We start from the raw sequence: 14,021 nt of genomic DNA on the forward strand, positions 1-14,021 counted from the left end.
TACCCACCTGGCCTTATGAGAGCTAATCAGCACATATCTGCTTTAATCAACCACCAGAACCGGACTCTCTCTCTCTCTCTCTGTGTGTGTGTGTGTGTGTGTGTGTGTGTGTGTGTGTGTGTGTGTGTGTGTGTGTGTGTGTGTGTGTGTGTGTGTGTGCGCGCAGAGAGAGAGAGAGACAGCGTCGTCTCGTGTCGTATGATCATTAATGAATTTAACATTTCAGCAGAGGTATTCATTTAATTAATTAATTAATTAAAAAGGTTAAGTGGCTTGAAAGTTAACGGTGAAGTAGGGGATTTGATTCACGGGGGTATTTTGGCGACGGTAATGTTATTAATTAGCAGTAGACTTAATTAACCCGGGCTGAGTCTGATGAAAACTGCTGTGTCTGCCCGGTTCAGCTCTGAGATTTTCTCGCATTGCACAGCGCTGTGAAGGAATAATCTCCGAGATTACTTTATATTCTGCCTTTGGTTAGAAGTGGTGAATGTAGGCTACAGCTCACAGCAACTTAATACTCTATAGTGTCTGGCTTTTGTTGGATATTTAGTGTTGGCAAATGGCTTTTTGTTGAGTTTCCGCTTAGCGTTGTGTTCCACACAACAGTCGTGATGTTCCTTTCAGCTATCCGCTCGTGCTCCAGGAAAGTGAAGAAAAGTAAGTTTGGTATATCCAGCAATCATAGCCAACGTTGGAAGCAGAAAAAGAGGTCCCCCCCCCCTGTTCTACATGCGGCGTCTTTGTGTGGTGTGCAGATTACCTTCCCACCAAACACGGACAACAATGGGACTCAAAAACAGTGTCTGGTAGCCTGCCTATAAGTGGCATAACACTCTGTCTGCCACTTTTGTCTGTAGCTGGTTGTGCTTTGCATGTGTGGGATTCTGAAACGTCCTTAAATTCGGGAATTGTCGCTTGTTTATTCAAAGTCAAAGACAGTCCAAAGTAGTGCTACTTTGCACATTTTTGTGGGTCTGAGGTGCCGTGCTGTGCAGCGTGAGAGGGGGAGTGGACAGCGGCTAGAGCGGCAAAAGCAAATGTGTGCTTCTTTTACCGATATATATTTAACGATATCTTTTGCATTTCTAATCCAAATAAACGTGAAACTTGGCACCGCACTTACTCGTGCCCGTAGCAAGACACCTGTCACGTTTGAACATCACACACACACACACACACACATTCCTGCAATTTATAGATAGATGTCGAACTGAATGGGATGGGTCATATATAAAAATCAGCTCAACGATGTACTTACTGGACAGCACTGTGGTGAGGAAGATGTAGTCAGAGAAGGAGATAAGGCCACATTCTCCCAATGTGAAAAATATGCTGTCCTCATCTGCAAACTTCTCCCTCTCCTGGGCGATCTTCTGCTCATTTAGGTCACGACAGAAAAAGGAAGTTAAATGAAAAAATAAAAAAAAAATAAAATAAAAAAATCACATGATTCAGCACAAGCTTTTACAGCTGTCCCAGGTGTGGCTTTGTGTGTGTGCAAGCAAGTGTGTGTGTGTGTGTGTGAGAGTCAAGCTCAATCAGAGACTGGCTATCCTCAAAACACAGAAACGTAAAACATACTGTACTTCCACACACACACACAATTAAAAATATTCCTGGTACATGGATGGATGATTATGGATAGACTGTTTATCACAATAACAGTCATGCAAATGCTGCATACACATGAAGCCGTACAGGCAAATGATGTTAGTGACAAGCAATTACTCTGTGGTCAGTTCGAGTACAAAAACACATCATCCACCCACTAGAGGCTGTACTCAGTGTGAAATTGACATAAAGAGAAGGAAAACACGACGAGAGACTGTAGCACAAACACACACTATTGATTAACCATATCAGTGAAACAACCCAAATGTGTTAATCGTTAAAAACAAAGTGACTTTAGCTCTCGACATTTTTCTGTTACTGTGTGTATATTCACAGCATTGCATGAAAGAGCGACTTAATCACATGCACACTACACTTGAAAGACAGCGTCCGCAGAACGCTCCACCAAACAGAGTGGACAGACGGACAGAGCATGCCTAGTGAGGGGAAGAGGGGGCTGGGCCACGTTGAGCCCACGTGACGTTACCTCCATCTGTAAGAGGTCCAATTCAGAGGAGGAGGAAGGAGGAGAGACAACTGTTAGAGAACAGCGTGGCCTCTGCTGTCTTTAGCAGGGCCTTGAACGACAAAGACACTCATGTGCATTCATATTGTTGCACAAACACATACACACACACACACACAGAGAGAAAGCAAAAATAATTGGGGGATACCATTCAAATTAAGAATTCAATTATGTCTTACAGTCTGTAAGCAAAGACTGAAGCAGCTCCACTAACAAGGCTGTTCTAACACTCATTTATACCCAGGGCATGGAATTAACACCCGACCACCCGCCAAATGTGGGTGAATTTTGCAATTGGCGGGTAACACTGTCAATCTACCTGCCACGTTGGCAGGTAGCCAATGAGAGTTGAGTGATTCAGACGCGTAACTATCGGGTACGCGGTTGCTTACGGGCCCGGTCCAATCAGGGGCCCGCATCACTGAAAGACATTGATTGACAGCCGGTGCCCCCTATCGCATTTTCATTACTCACACAATCCCAGCATCCCACGTGCAGCCACTGACCAAGTGGGAGTGAGAACGGGTAAAATTAATTTCCTTGTTTCTGATATGAAGATGAGACATGTGTGACTCGAACATCTCACATTTACCAACAAAACATACAGCGAAAGACCGTGCAAAGCATTTCAGACCTTCCTGCCTACCTGTATACATTTTAACATCAATGTACGCTATAACAACTTTCAATCCTGTCGGCTGTCTGCAGCAGGCGGGGCTGTTGCTCTGTTCTCCCGCGACTGGCGCACACACACACACACACACACACACACACACGGTGGATGCAGGAAAAAACGCAGATGAGAGGTACAGGATGACCTGTTGAGGACAGCTACGCTCGTTATTGTAAGTGCAATGATAAGTTAAATGTTCATATTTGATTCATTCAATAAATTATTATTTTGTCTTAAATCCACCAGCCATTTTCATATTATACCAACATTTGCAGCATCCTGAGCCTTTTTGGTAAGGTTACTAGGAAATCTCAGCCCAGAGTAATTAATTAAATTAATTAATAGTAATAATTATTGTTCTCCCCAAAACAAGTTTCCTTTTTATTTATTTTTAAGAACTACACAAAAAAAATTGCAACTTTTTTGCAACAACTCATGTGTTTTGGTGCGCATTCACCAGTGTTTTTGTTGTTGTGGTGCGTGTAGGCCACTCCTGATTTTCATCAGTCATCTCATCTCTTATATGCAGTGGAGTAACACCGGGCCCCTATGCAGGATTATCAAGGCAGGCCCCCCTAATACAGTACGTGATGACGGCGCAATGTCCACGAGTAGGCTACCATCAATAGGACAGGATAGGATCATAGAGACACAGCAATTCCTGTTTTTCACCTTTATGAGGCAAAAAAAAGAAAAAAAAAAAAAAAAAAAAAAACTGGCTGGTGAAAATCCACCTGCCACAGTGTCTGGTGGTCAAAAAAGTTAACTTCATGCCCTGTTTATACCCATTGTCTGTATGGTCACTGGAGCTGCATGCTGAGTGCACATTACAAATAAAAAGATGGTCCCATATTCTCGCTTAAAAAAAAAGGGACAGATTTACATTAATTGGGAAAAACATATCTGAATACTAAAATTGGGTGGCATCCCCCTTAATAGCAAAACATAACCAAATTCTTTCCCAATGAACCCACTCCCTCATGATAAACAGACTGCTAAAATGGTAAATGCTAAAAACAATTGGTGTAAGCTTATACAATAGTATTTCACGGTCCCCAATTTGTGTCCATCTTAACGTCTTAATGTCAGTGATGCAAATATAGAAAATAGTGGTTTCTACTGTAACATTTATTATTGATGGTATCTACATTTACAGTATAAGGGGAGAAGGGAGTGGAAGAGAGGGGGAGGTGAGAGAGAAAAGAGTTATTTTTTCGAGCTGTGCTACTGGTTGAGAGACAGACACAGAGAGATAACAAAAGGCAACATTTTCATTCTTGGTGCCATGAGCATTCAGGTGTAAAGTATGTACATATAGAAAGAGTAAAAAGGGAAAGTGAGAGTAAAAGAGGTTGGTATTGGCTCCCAAGTTTGGAACAATGATAGACAGAGAAAGCCCTCTGGGCCTGAGGTGGGCAAAAGTCCTAATGCCAAATGTCCACAAAACAGAAAAGACACACACACACACACACAGTGTAACTGGTAAGCACATACTCACGCCCACACAGACGGCTTCACAACTACGCACATGAGAGACAAACGCGCTGGGCCTCATTAAAATAATCAGCACGGAGCACATTAGGCATAATAACTCTTTTTTTTCCTGAGTCAAGGACAAAAACCCCCCCGTAGAATAGCCAAGATGACATTCAACTAAAACATCAAAATATAATGGCCAAGGAGTAGAACCAAATAGCATATTCAGCTGATAAAACAAGATATCTCAGTGTGTATCGCCATACTAACCAATAAACACTCAAACATGGAGCTTTTGGTCTACTCTGATGCCGCATGTGTCCCAGTCAGAAGAGAACAGGATTCTCTTTTAGGATCCCACTCTACAGCCACAGACGTCATTGCTGAGCTGACAGTATAGTTTTCACTTTCTTGGTCTCGCCCACATACACAATGTGGTATAATACTGTACATCTCTCAAACAAATGTATGATGTAACACTGTGCACTCTCTCCAGACAGACGGATGGCAGTGTGTATGCCAAGCTGTGCTGCGGGTTTCACCTTGGCTTTTAAGCCTTTTCCACGGACCTTGCGGCTCTGCTGTGAAACTACATCCCATCTTCCCCTTCATCAGACATCTTTGGTGCAAGCCCCAGCTTCCCACTGAATGTGCATTATTAGATGTTCCGGCAACAAGCCATTCAACAGTATCAAAATGCATATAGAATTCAGATATATGGTCAAAAATGTTTTACATACAAGAGATACCTATAAGGTTACTTGATTTCCCAGACTCGGTGGCTCATCAGTTTTGATTAATCTACCCAGAGAACATTATGCCTATAAAATATGCTGCTGCAATCACTAAAAGGATCTCAACTTCACTGGAGTGTGTATTTAACACCCATCTTAGATTTCATCAAAAGCACTGCTCATCAAATGACTGTAAATGTAATTGCTGCAGCACTCAAGTTAATTAACAGCTAATGCCTCGTCTGTCAGCATGTGTCTGTTGAACAGTGTTAACTTTGTAGCTGTTGTGTATGTGAGCAGGATTTCTTTTCAAATCTTTGCCTTGAGCCTGCTGTCATATGTTCATACATGTCTGCGTGTGTCAGCTACGCTATGTCCAAGTCCACGGGCTGTGTCCAGATGATGGACTGAACAACCCAACTAGCCTGTGCGCTGAGGCAGTAACACAGTTCTGATAGAGCTGCTGGCTGGACGGCGCTGACAGCAGGGCAGTCAAATATACTGTACTGCTGTCATATACACACACAGACAGGGTTAAGGGTTTGGTCAGGGCTAATCTCTTCAGTGCACCAGGCGACAGAGCAGCCCTGGCCAAATTTAAACCAGCCAAAAGCTTAAAGAGTCCAACAACTGAGACCCATACAAGTCAAGCACAGCCAGAGGCATGCATGCAAAGGGGCTGTATCTCTTTCTGCTCATTTAACATGAGTGCCTGAGAAACACTTTCTAAGCACACCATTAAGAAGTGACACACTTAAAAACTTGGGCTGCATAAAATGCTCTTTCGGTTCTCACATTTCATTGTTAAATCCAAAACTGAGGAATTATATGCTTCTACATTTTTGTATAGCCTTAGTTTTTTGTACTATCAGACTGTAGAAAACTCAAATCATCAAATGATCAAAGAAAATACATTCTCTGGGTTTGTTAGCTTTTTTTTTTTTTAACTTCCAAACAAATATAGAATATAAACAACTTTACATGATCAAATCAATCACATAACACTGATGGGTCGAGTTATATCACAGATGCGCTGATGAGAAGGCACACAATTCTGATATACAGAATCATCATCATCATCATCATCATCATAATAGTAGAAAACAGGCAGCTGATGAAGTAATTTTGATTGACACAATTCAACACACTATACTGCAGTCTTCAAACATGGACATTTGGATACTAAAAATATTCATGTGCCACCCATCCATATTTATCTAGCTTCTTGTTATTTATGCTGCTCCACCAGCACTTTGTGTGGCCATGCGCTTGGCTTAGAAGCTAATGACAGCTTAGACTTGGCCCTCTCTAATACCACTGTACCAGCTGCAGTGCTTTGTTATTGATTAGATCTGTAACCCTGTCCAACACTGCAGCTGCAGACACCCCGATAACAAGAGAGGAAAAGAGGGAAATATTAATTATCACACAAAAGACACAATGGGCCAGATGTACTAACGTTTTTGCGACCACTTCAGACGTATTTGTTTCGCAACGTGCACGTAAAAGCATGGCGAGGTATGTACAAACAGGCCACACTGAGGTAAAAGCGCAGACTGCCTGTTGTGGGAACTGAAAATGGCAAATTGCGGTTTTCCGTGTCATGCATCAGCATTCACGGGAGGGTCAAGGGGAAAGTAGGAGTTTCCCAAAAAGAGATGGGAGGGAAAGCGTAAAGTGCGCCCAATTATGTATTCCGCGGTATGTACAAAAACCGCCAGTGAAAGCGTGCCTCTATTTTGCGGTGAAAATTCTCCGCCTCTTAAAAGCAGGTGTAAACCAGCCGCAAGCAGGTTTCCTCGCATATGCCTCCTGGTGAAATGGCAGCAGTAATCCGAGCAAGACAAAGACATAGGCCAAGGAGACGAGCTGAAAGGATTTTTACTACAAGGATCACACTTGAGTTCAGTTGAGTGAACACAAAATCATTAAGCGTTACAGATTAAGCAGCCATCCAATATTACAGTTACTGGAAGAAATCTCCGACTCAGCATTCACATTCCATTCTTCGCTACATTACATATATTGGCATCAGGATCATTTCAAACAGTCATAGCATCAGCAGTGGGAATATCGCAGTCTGCACTCAGCCGTATCATAGCACCAGTACTTAACGCTTTGCTTCAGCACACTAGTCAATACATACATTTCCCCACCACTAATGCCAAAATAAAACGCATCAAGCTACCTCATGAACAAGCAGATCAACTTCGTTATCGCTAAATCTTTGTTTTCACTGTTTTGACTGACTTGGTGGCTGATCCATGATAGAAAGAGAGAAGGAGGCCCATTCAATTGCGCGTTTAAATGCGCACAATTTACGGTATAGTGGGCGGGACAAACTGCAGGTTTGGTAAACACAACGTAAGCTGTAGTATCACAGCGTGCGCTTTCTGCAGGTTGGCCATAGTGCTGATAACGCTACTTTCACAAATGTATGTACAACTGGCCCATGACTTTTCTCAGACAACGTCATATGACTGTTGTCTGTGCACTTTCCTCTTAGCGCCACAACAAAGAGAGGAATTTATGAAGACTAAAATCCCAAGCTGCAAAGAGAGGAGATCTGATCCCAACTCTCTTTTGTCTATGCATTAATGTGTGTGGTGAGTTTGCTTTAGTGATGCCTGTCCCCAAGCGTCCTCTCTTCTTTTTTTACAGTTGTACAGTCTCGCTAGAACTTGGTGCAATGGAGGGCTACAACAGTGGGGAAATACTGATTATAAAAAAAAGAGAGATGTGTACGGTGTGACAAACGGACAGCGCAGAGTGAGTGAAAGCAAGGGGGAGGGTGGGCGAGACAAATGCATTAAAAATGTATCAAAACCTTTATGCCTCTGTGTGATTGGGTAGCTCTGGGGTTACTGTCACTTTGACAGGTACAATGAAACGACGGGAGTTTCAGAGTAATGCGGAATAACCAGCTTGAAGGTAAAGTCAACCGAGGTCTGCGCCTGACATTTCTGAAATGTGGCTGAAAGCTCTCACAGTGTGTAAGTGCACTTGCTCTGTGCTGCAACACATAACCAGGGCACTGTCTAGATCCAAGCCCCAAAAAACACACACTACATGATTCTATACCGCTTTCTCACAAATCCTTGACCATCAGAGTGGTCAAGAGTAAACATTTTCTCCTTGTATGTGATGACACCTTGCAACCAACACACCACAGTCTGTAGGTGGGCGGGCGGATGTGTGGGTGGAGAGAACACTGATGTATTAGCTTTCCACCTCTAGTCCCAGGGGTAACTGCAGAGCAGGTGTACTGTTAATAACTCAATTATTCTGGGAGCGCAATCAGAATAATGGACTCTGATGTGGTACGCAAAATAAACATCACAGTCACCGAGGAATGGCAGCAGTCTCACAAGGGGAGAGGAGGAACCGAATTAGCTGACCAGGTGTACAGACAACCCAACCTCTAGTACTGTGGATTAAGAGAGAAAAGAATTAAGTGTGTGCAACTGTGTTTGTGTGTGTTAGTTTTTATAGAGATGAACATTGACAAAGAGGGCAAAAAAAGCATGTGAGAATTGAAGACAGTGTGAAAAGAAAGAGCGGTGACAGTCCAAACAACGGCCCCTGGGAGCTTCCTGTGAAATCAAAGAGTGAACATGACAACAGTTGGTGTGACAACAGGCTCGTTTCCATTAGAGCAGCCCCCTTCCACACTCCCTCTGAGTGACAGGTGTATGCTCAGGCGTAGCTGGTCACACAGCAGACACTGTGGCTTTAGAGGGCCACAGCATGTAGGAACTGTTTGGATACATTTTAAATGTACAGAAGTCCTGCCTTCAGTGACTCTAAACCATGCTCTACATAAATCATGCAGCACTGACATCCAGACAATCCAGAGGATGGATTTGTGAAGGCTATCAAGCACATCAATACAGCCTCGACGTTAGCTAACAGAGCCATTTCCTGGGTCCAAAACCCACCCTGTGAGGCCACCATGCGCAGAGAGGGGGCGCCACCACCAGCTACTTTCTCTGTGAGACACAGGCAATAGAGCAGTGCATGCTGGGAAAAAAGGCTAGAGTGCCAAAGCATGTAGAAAGCTAGAGCTGATATTTCTTAGAAGGGATGAAGGAGAAAAGGTGCGTTTATAAAGCAAGACAGAGGGAGTGCAGGGGAACAGCAGTGCTATGATTTGGCATTGACCAATAAAAGTTTCTTATAAATTACTAATTGTAGCTGCTCTTTGCATCTCAGTTTTATAAAGACTTGACGTTTCTCTTCAAATTAGACAATAAATGTATGTGAACTTTACTTTGGGACACTGACTAGTGTGTAAATTATGTAGCAGTGCTGCAGCTTTTAATAATCCCTGTAGAGGCAAAGTATAAAGTCTTCCCTTTCAATAACTCAGCAGGGAAGGCATGGCACGCAGCTGCTCCAACAAGCTATACAAAGGGCAGGTCTCCAACGTCCAATAACGATACAAAGTTATTAGTTTGCATACCAAGTGCGCACACAATAGGGTGCATGTCTACTTTAGTTTCTGACACTCCCCGTCATTATAAAAAGGTGCACAGGTTGTAACCTGCCCTTTGCTGCGCTTGGCTTATCTTCAGGTATTCCTGACAGAGACATTCAGACCTGCTTAAAGGCCAAATCATTTAGTAGATAAAGCTTATAGGTCAACATAAATGTGTATATCAGAAGCATTTGAATCACAAAAGGTTTCTCCAAAGCACTCTGGTGAAACATTTTGGAGCATCACTGGAAACTAGGAGTAAGTAAATGCTCAAAAACAGTCAGAAACATTTATGTTAGTGATATAAGCGATTTAAGTTTTAAGTGTTCTGGTATATTAAAATTAACAGATAAGGCAGTTATTTTCCAAACAAGGACATCTAAAAGTGTATTATTGTGCTTGTTATACCACGGTCACTTAACACAGGCAATAAGACAAGCTCTTTCTCAAACTCAACCTTCTTTAAATGTTGTTTAAAAATGGTTGACAATACTACAGAGCTAACGCCCTGGTTATCAACAAGTAATGTTAGGTCATCTGCAGTTTAATGTACTTTTACACTGTGGTTAAACGGTCTACCAGCCAATCGGACCTCGATATAATCTGCCTTATTATCCATCCTCGTACTGTTTGACTCCCCCTATCAGGCTGTGCTCAACACCTACAGTATACCCAGTGAGAGAAAAGATAGATATACAGTATCTCACAAAAGTGAGTACACCCCTCACATTTTAGTAAAGATTTCATTATATATCTTTTAATGGGACAACACTGAAGAAATTACACTTTGCTACAATGTAAAGTATTAAGTGTACAGCTTGTATAACCTTACCATATACCATTACAACCATACCTAGAGATTGGCATGGGGTACTTTCCATAAAATCATCTCAATGCAAATCAAACCAGCTATTAGGCTAACTGACATAAAACCATGCCAATCTCTAGGTATGGTGAAGGGGATGTGATGATGTGGGGCTATTTTAATTCCAAAAGGCCAAAGGAACTTTATCAGGATGCATAGTATCCTGGATCCATGAAATAACTGGCCTTTAAAAATAAAAAATCTGCCTGCCTCTATGGGAATTTAACATAGGGGTGTACTCACTTTTGATGCCAGCGGTTTAGACATTAATGGCTGTGTGTTGAGTTATTTTGAGGGGACAGCACATTTACACTGTTATACAAGCTGTACACTTAATACTTTACATTGTAGCAAAGTGTAATTTCTTCAGTGTTGTCCCATTAAAAGATATAATGAAGTATTTACTAAAATGTGAGATACTGTAAATTCAACATTTAATTACCAGTCTACTGATTTCTTGTTAGAAATGATATACTTTAATGCACAGTTTGGCTGCTGTCCTATCCACGGTGGCTGTAAACCTAACTTGAGGCCGTGACCTTGGTTTCACATTTGCTGCAGCTGAGATGTGGAAAATACTAGGTGTTGGGGGGCAGGGGGGGGAATCGATACAGCACAGTTTCGCAATATTTTCTGTGGCAATACTGTATCAATACACAGACGCCAAGTATCAATCTTTTATTATATAAATTCCAGATGAAAATTTTACTTTTTGGTACTAGAATAATAAAATTCATTACTTTTTCAGTCCACTTGATGGTGCAGTTGAGTTTCTTTTTTTAAATGTTTTTAGATAAATAAAAAAAGTTTTCCTTTGGGAACATAATTTGAAGTTGGAAAAAAGGTAATCAATTGCAATATATTGCAGAATATTGCAATATGTATTAAATCTCAATATCGTATCATGACATAAGTATCGTGATAATATCGTATCATGTGGCCTCTGGTGATTCCCACTCCTACTAAATACAGAAAAAAAATACTTAGCTGTTCCCCTGGACTAACAACACTGAATAGCTATGCCCTCCATATTACTATAGAGAAGTTAGAAATAGAAAGATAAAAATATATTAAAAAAAAAACATTTCAGAGACAGAAGAAGAGGAAATAGTATAAATGAGAAGGAGGGAGTAGGTAGAGACTACAAAGTGAAATTTTTCATTCAGGTGCACACATGCTGCTCGGCACACACCCATACCTGCCAGAAGTCCTGCAGAGAGGGAGGGGCAGAACGGGAAGGAGATGAGGAGGGAGTGAGACAGAAGAGGAGAGGAGGAGGAGGAGGGACAAGGAGTTTGTGGGCGGAGAATGGGGAATCAGTAGATGGAATGATTGGGGGAGGAGACAGAGAAAAGTAGGGGTTTTGGGAGAAGGGGAGTTGAGGATGATGGTTATTCACGAGGAAGGGAAGAGAGAGAAAATTGAGGGATTACTCGTTACGTGAATGAGAGAGGATGGCTGATAAAAGCATGAAGGAATAATCAACAGTTAACAATGGCAACGTTAGGTCTCATCAACATAGAATTGCAGCAGCAGTAAAAGCAGGCCCACATGACCGGGGTAAGAGACGAAAACACAGAGAGGGAGAAAGGTGTAATAAAACAATTGGTTGAGCAAACACAATGTCATTTAAAGACTTCTAAAATAAGTTTCCATGGCCAGGAAAATAAAAAACAAACAGGGTGGGTCAATATGACAACAGTTGTTAAACAAACCTATTGGGTATGTCTGTATGTGAACATTACAGACTGAACATGGAACAAATTAGTGTCAGCAGGAGGGGGCGGGGATAGGGAGGAGTTAGATGTTTATAACACGTACACTCTTAAACACTCTTCCACTTAACTGTATGCATGTGACAAATCTCTCAGTTGGCTGGGCTATTTCTAAACAGAGGTCTTTTAAGAGAGCTCTCATGTTACTCTCACCCAATACTGTACTCCTCTCTGCCATCGCCACTAGTCTTCATTGCAGTTTAAAAACCCAACCCCGAGCTGAAACGCTCCCCTTGTACTATACGACACCCTCCATTAACTTGAGGATTTACACACTACAGATATTGCACCACTACTTGCCGTGGCCATTTCATCTACTGTAGGTCTAACTCTACCCAGTCTTAAGTTTCATGTGAACTAGATTTCATGGGAGGAAACCGTAATGGTTTATTCCTCCTCTAAACTAGCTAGGGGTGTCCATTAAGCCAATGAGTTGAAGGAAAGCGTCTCTGGGCGAAAAGGGGTTGGGCAGAGCCAGGGAGGAAGGGGAGCCATCGGGTCGCTCTGACCATGGCAGGAAAATCTCAGGGGACAGAAAAAGCTAAATACAGTATCAGAGTAAACCATGTGTCAAGAGATTTGCCTGGCAAATAGACGAAACAAGAGGCCTTGCGATAGGGACTACATTTACATAAGCAGACAAGGGCCATAAATGATGAGTGTTCCATTTTGATTTTAGGCCGCCACAGAATTTCACATTTACTTTTGATTAATGTATATAGCCCAAGCTCTTTAGTTATGCTTTTGAAATATAGCTGAGTCCAAGTTCTGGGGGCTTTCAATAAACATAAGGCTTAGTAAAATCACTACCGAGTGGTAGTAAAAGAGGGAAGTTGTGACAAAAAGGTCTGTCTTTAGCCTCACTGACTTGGTGTGGTTCATCGGACTACAATATGGCGATGAGGGACAGACTTCACTCATTATCACAGCAGCCTAATGGCTGATGGATTTCCTAATGGAGGTTAGAAACTACAATAATCACACTGATGATTAGCTAATACTTTATGTGTAGAAATGGTTGGCTACTGGGTATGAGAGATGCACCTTGGGCTCAGTGAGAGGGCAGTAATAGTCACAAATCAATATCTAGGAAAGCAGTAATGAAAATAATGTTTATAATATATATAATATATAATATTTAAATTGATGGCCTCCATTTTCCTGACTGTGAACAGAGCAATGTTAGCATTTAGAGCACAGAGACTAGCTCATTTTAAAGTCAGTCTGGGGGCTAAGGGGGAGCTAACCCATCCAAAGTTCACCTGCTGTTATTGTCTTTAAATAGGTCATTAGACTGGACAGACCCACTTTGTACATGTCCCTCTTAATGATTAAGTGTGGAGCTGCTCTGTTAAAGAGCCAGGCTTCTGTAAACTAGGTTTAACAAACCGAATGCTTTGAGATTGAAGGCAGATAGTTACAGCATCCCCACATAGGTTGAAAACAATATATTTAAACCTTCAGAGTTCAAACAATATTTGGAAAGCAAGATATTTTGATTATCTGCTCTAGTCTCATTTACTGTGATTGGAAAATAATATGAGTTGATGGTTGAGGAGCAGACAGCAAAGACAGAGAAGCAGATAAAGCAAAGACATGAAAAAGAAAAACAGTTTACAGGGTATGGTCTGTGAAAAACAACATCCTTTAACTTTTAAAATTTTCAACATGCACTCTGGATGTTCTGCGTCATTCACATTTTTTCCTCCTATAAAACATGTACCTGCAATGGACGTATCTTAGTGTGACACCAGCGTGTGCGCACAATGTCAACAGAAATGCAGAAATGTCAGCTAACATTTTCATAGCTGTGTTTCTAACAGTATGATTGGGATTTTCTGTATTCATTTCTGCTCTTTGCTGACAAAACATAATGGTGTT

At 41.7% G+C, this 14,021-nt stretch overlaps 1 protein-coding gene across 1 annotated transcript in view; it reads right to left on the reverse strand.

The window, feature by feature from the left end:
• Positions 1-14,021, reverse strand: part of micu1 (mitochondrial calcium uptake 1) — a 36,031-nt gene that overhangs the window by 9,873 nt on the left and 12,137 nt on the right. The window contains exon 6 of the mRNA XM_078272510.1: positions 1,262-1,376. Within this exon, the coding sequence (XP_078128636.1) occupies positions 1,262-1,376 (115 nt within the window). The remainder of the gene's footprint in view (positions 1-1,261; positions 1,377-14,021) is intronic.

The sequence above is a fragment of the Sander vitreus genome, chromosome 17 (assembly GCF_031162955.1).
Source record: "Sander vitreus isolate 19-12246 chromosome 17, sanVit1, whole genome shotgun sequence".
Taxonomy (NCBI): Eukaryota; Metazoa; Chordata; class Actinopteri; order Perciformes; family Percidae; genus Sander; species Sander vitreus.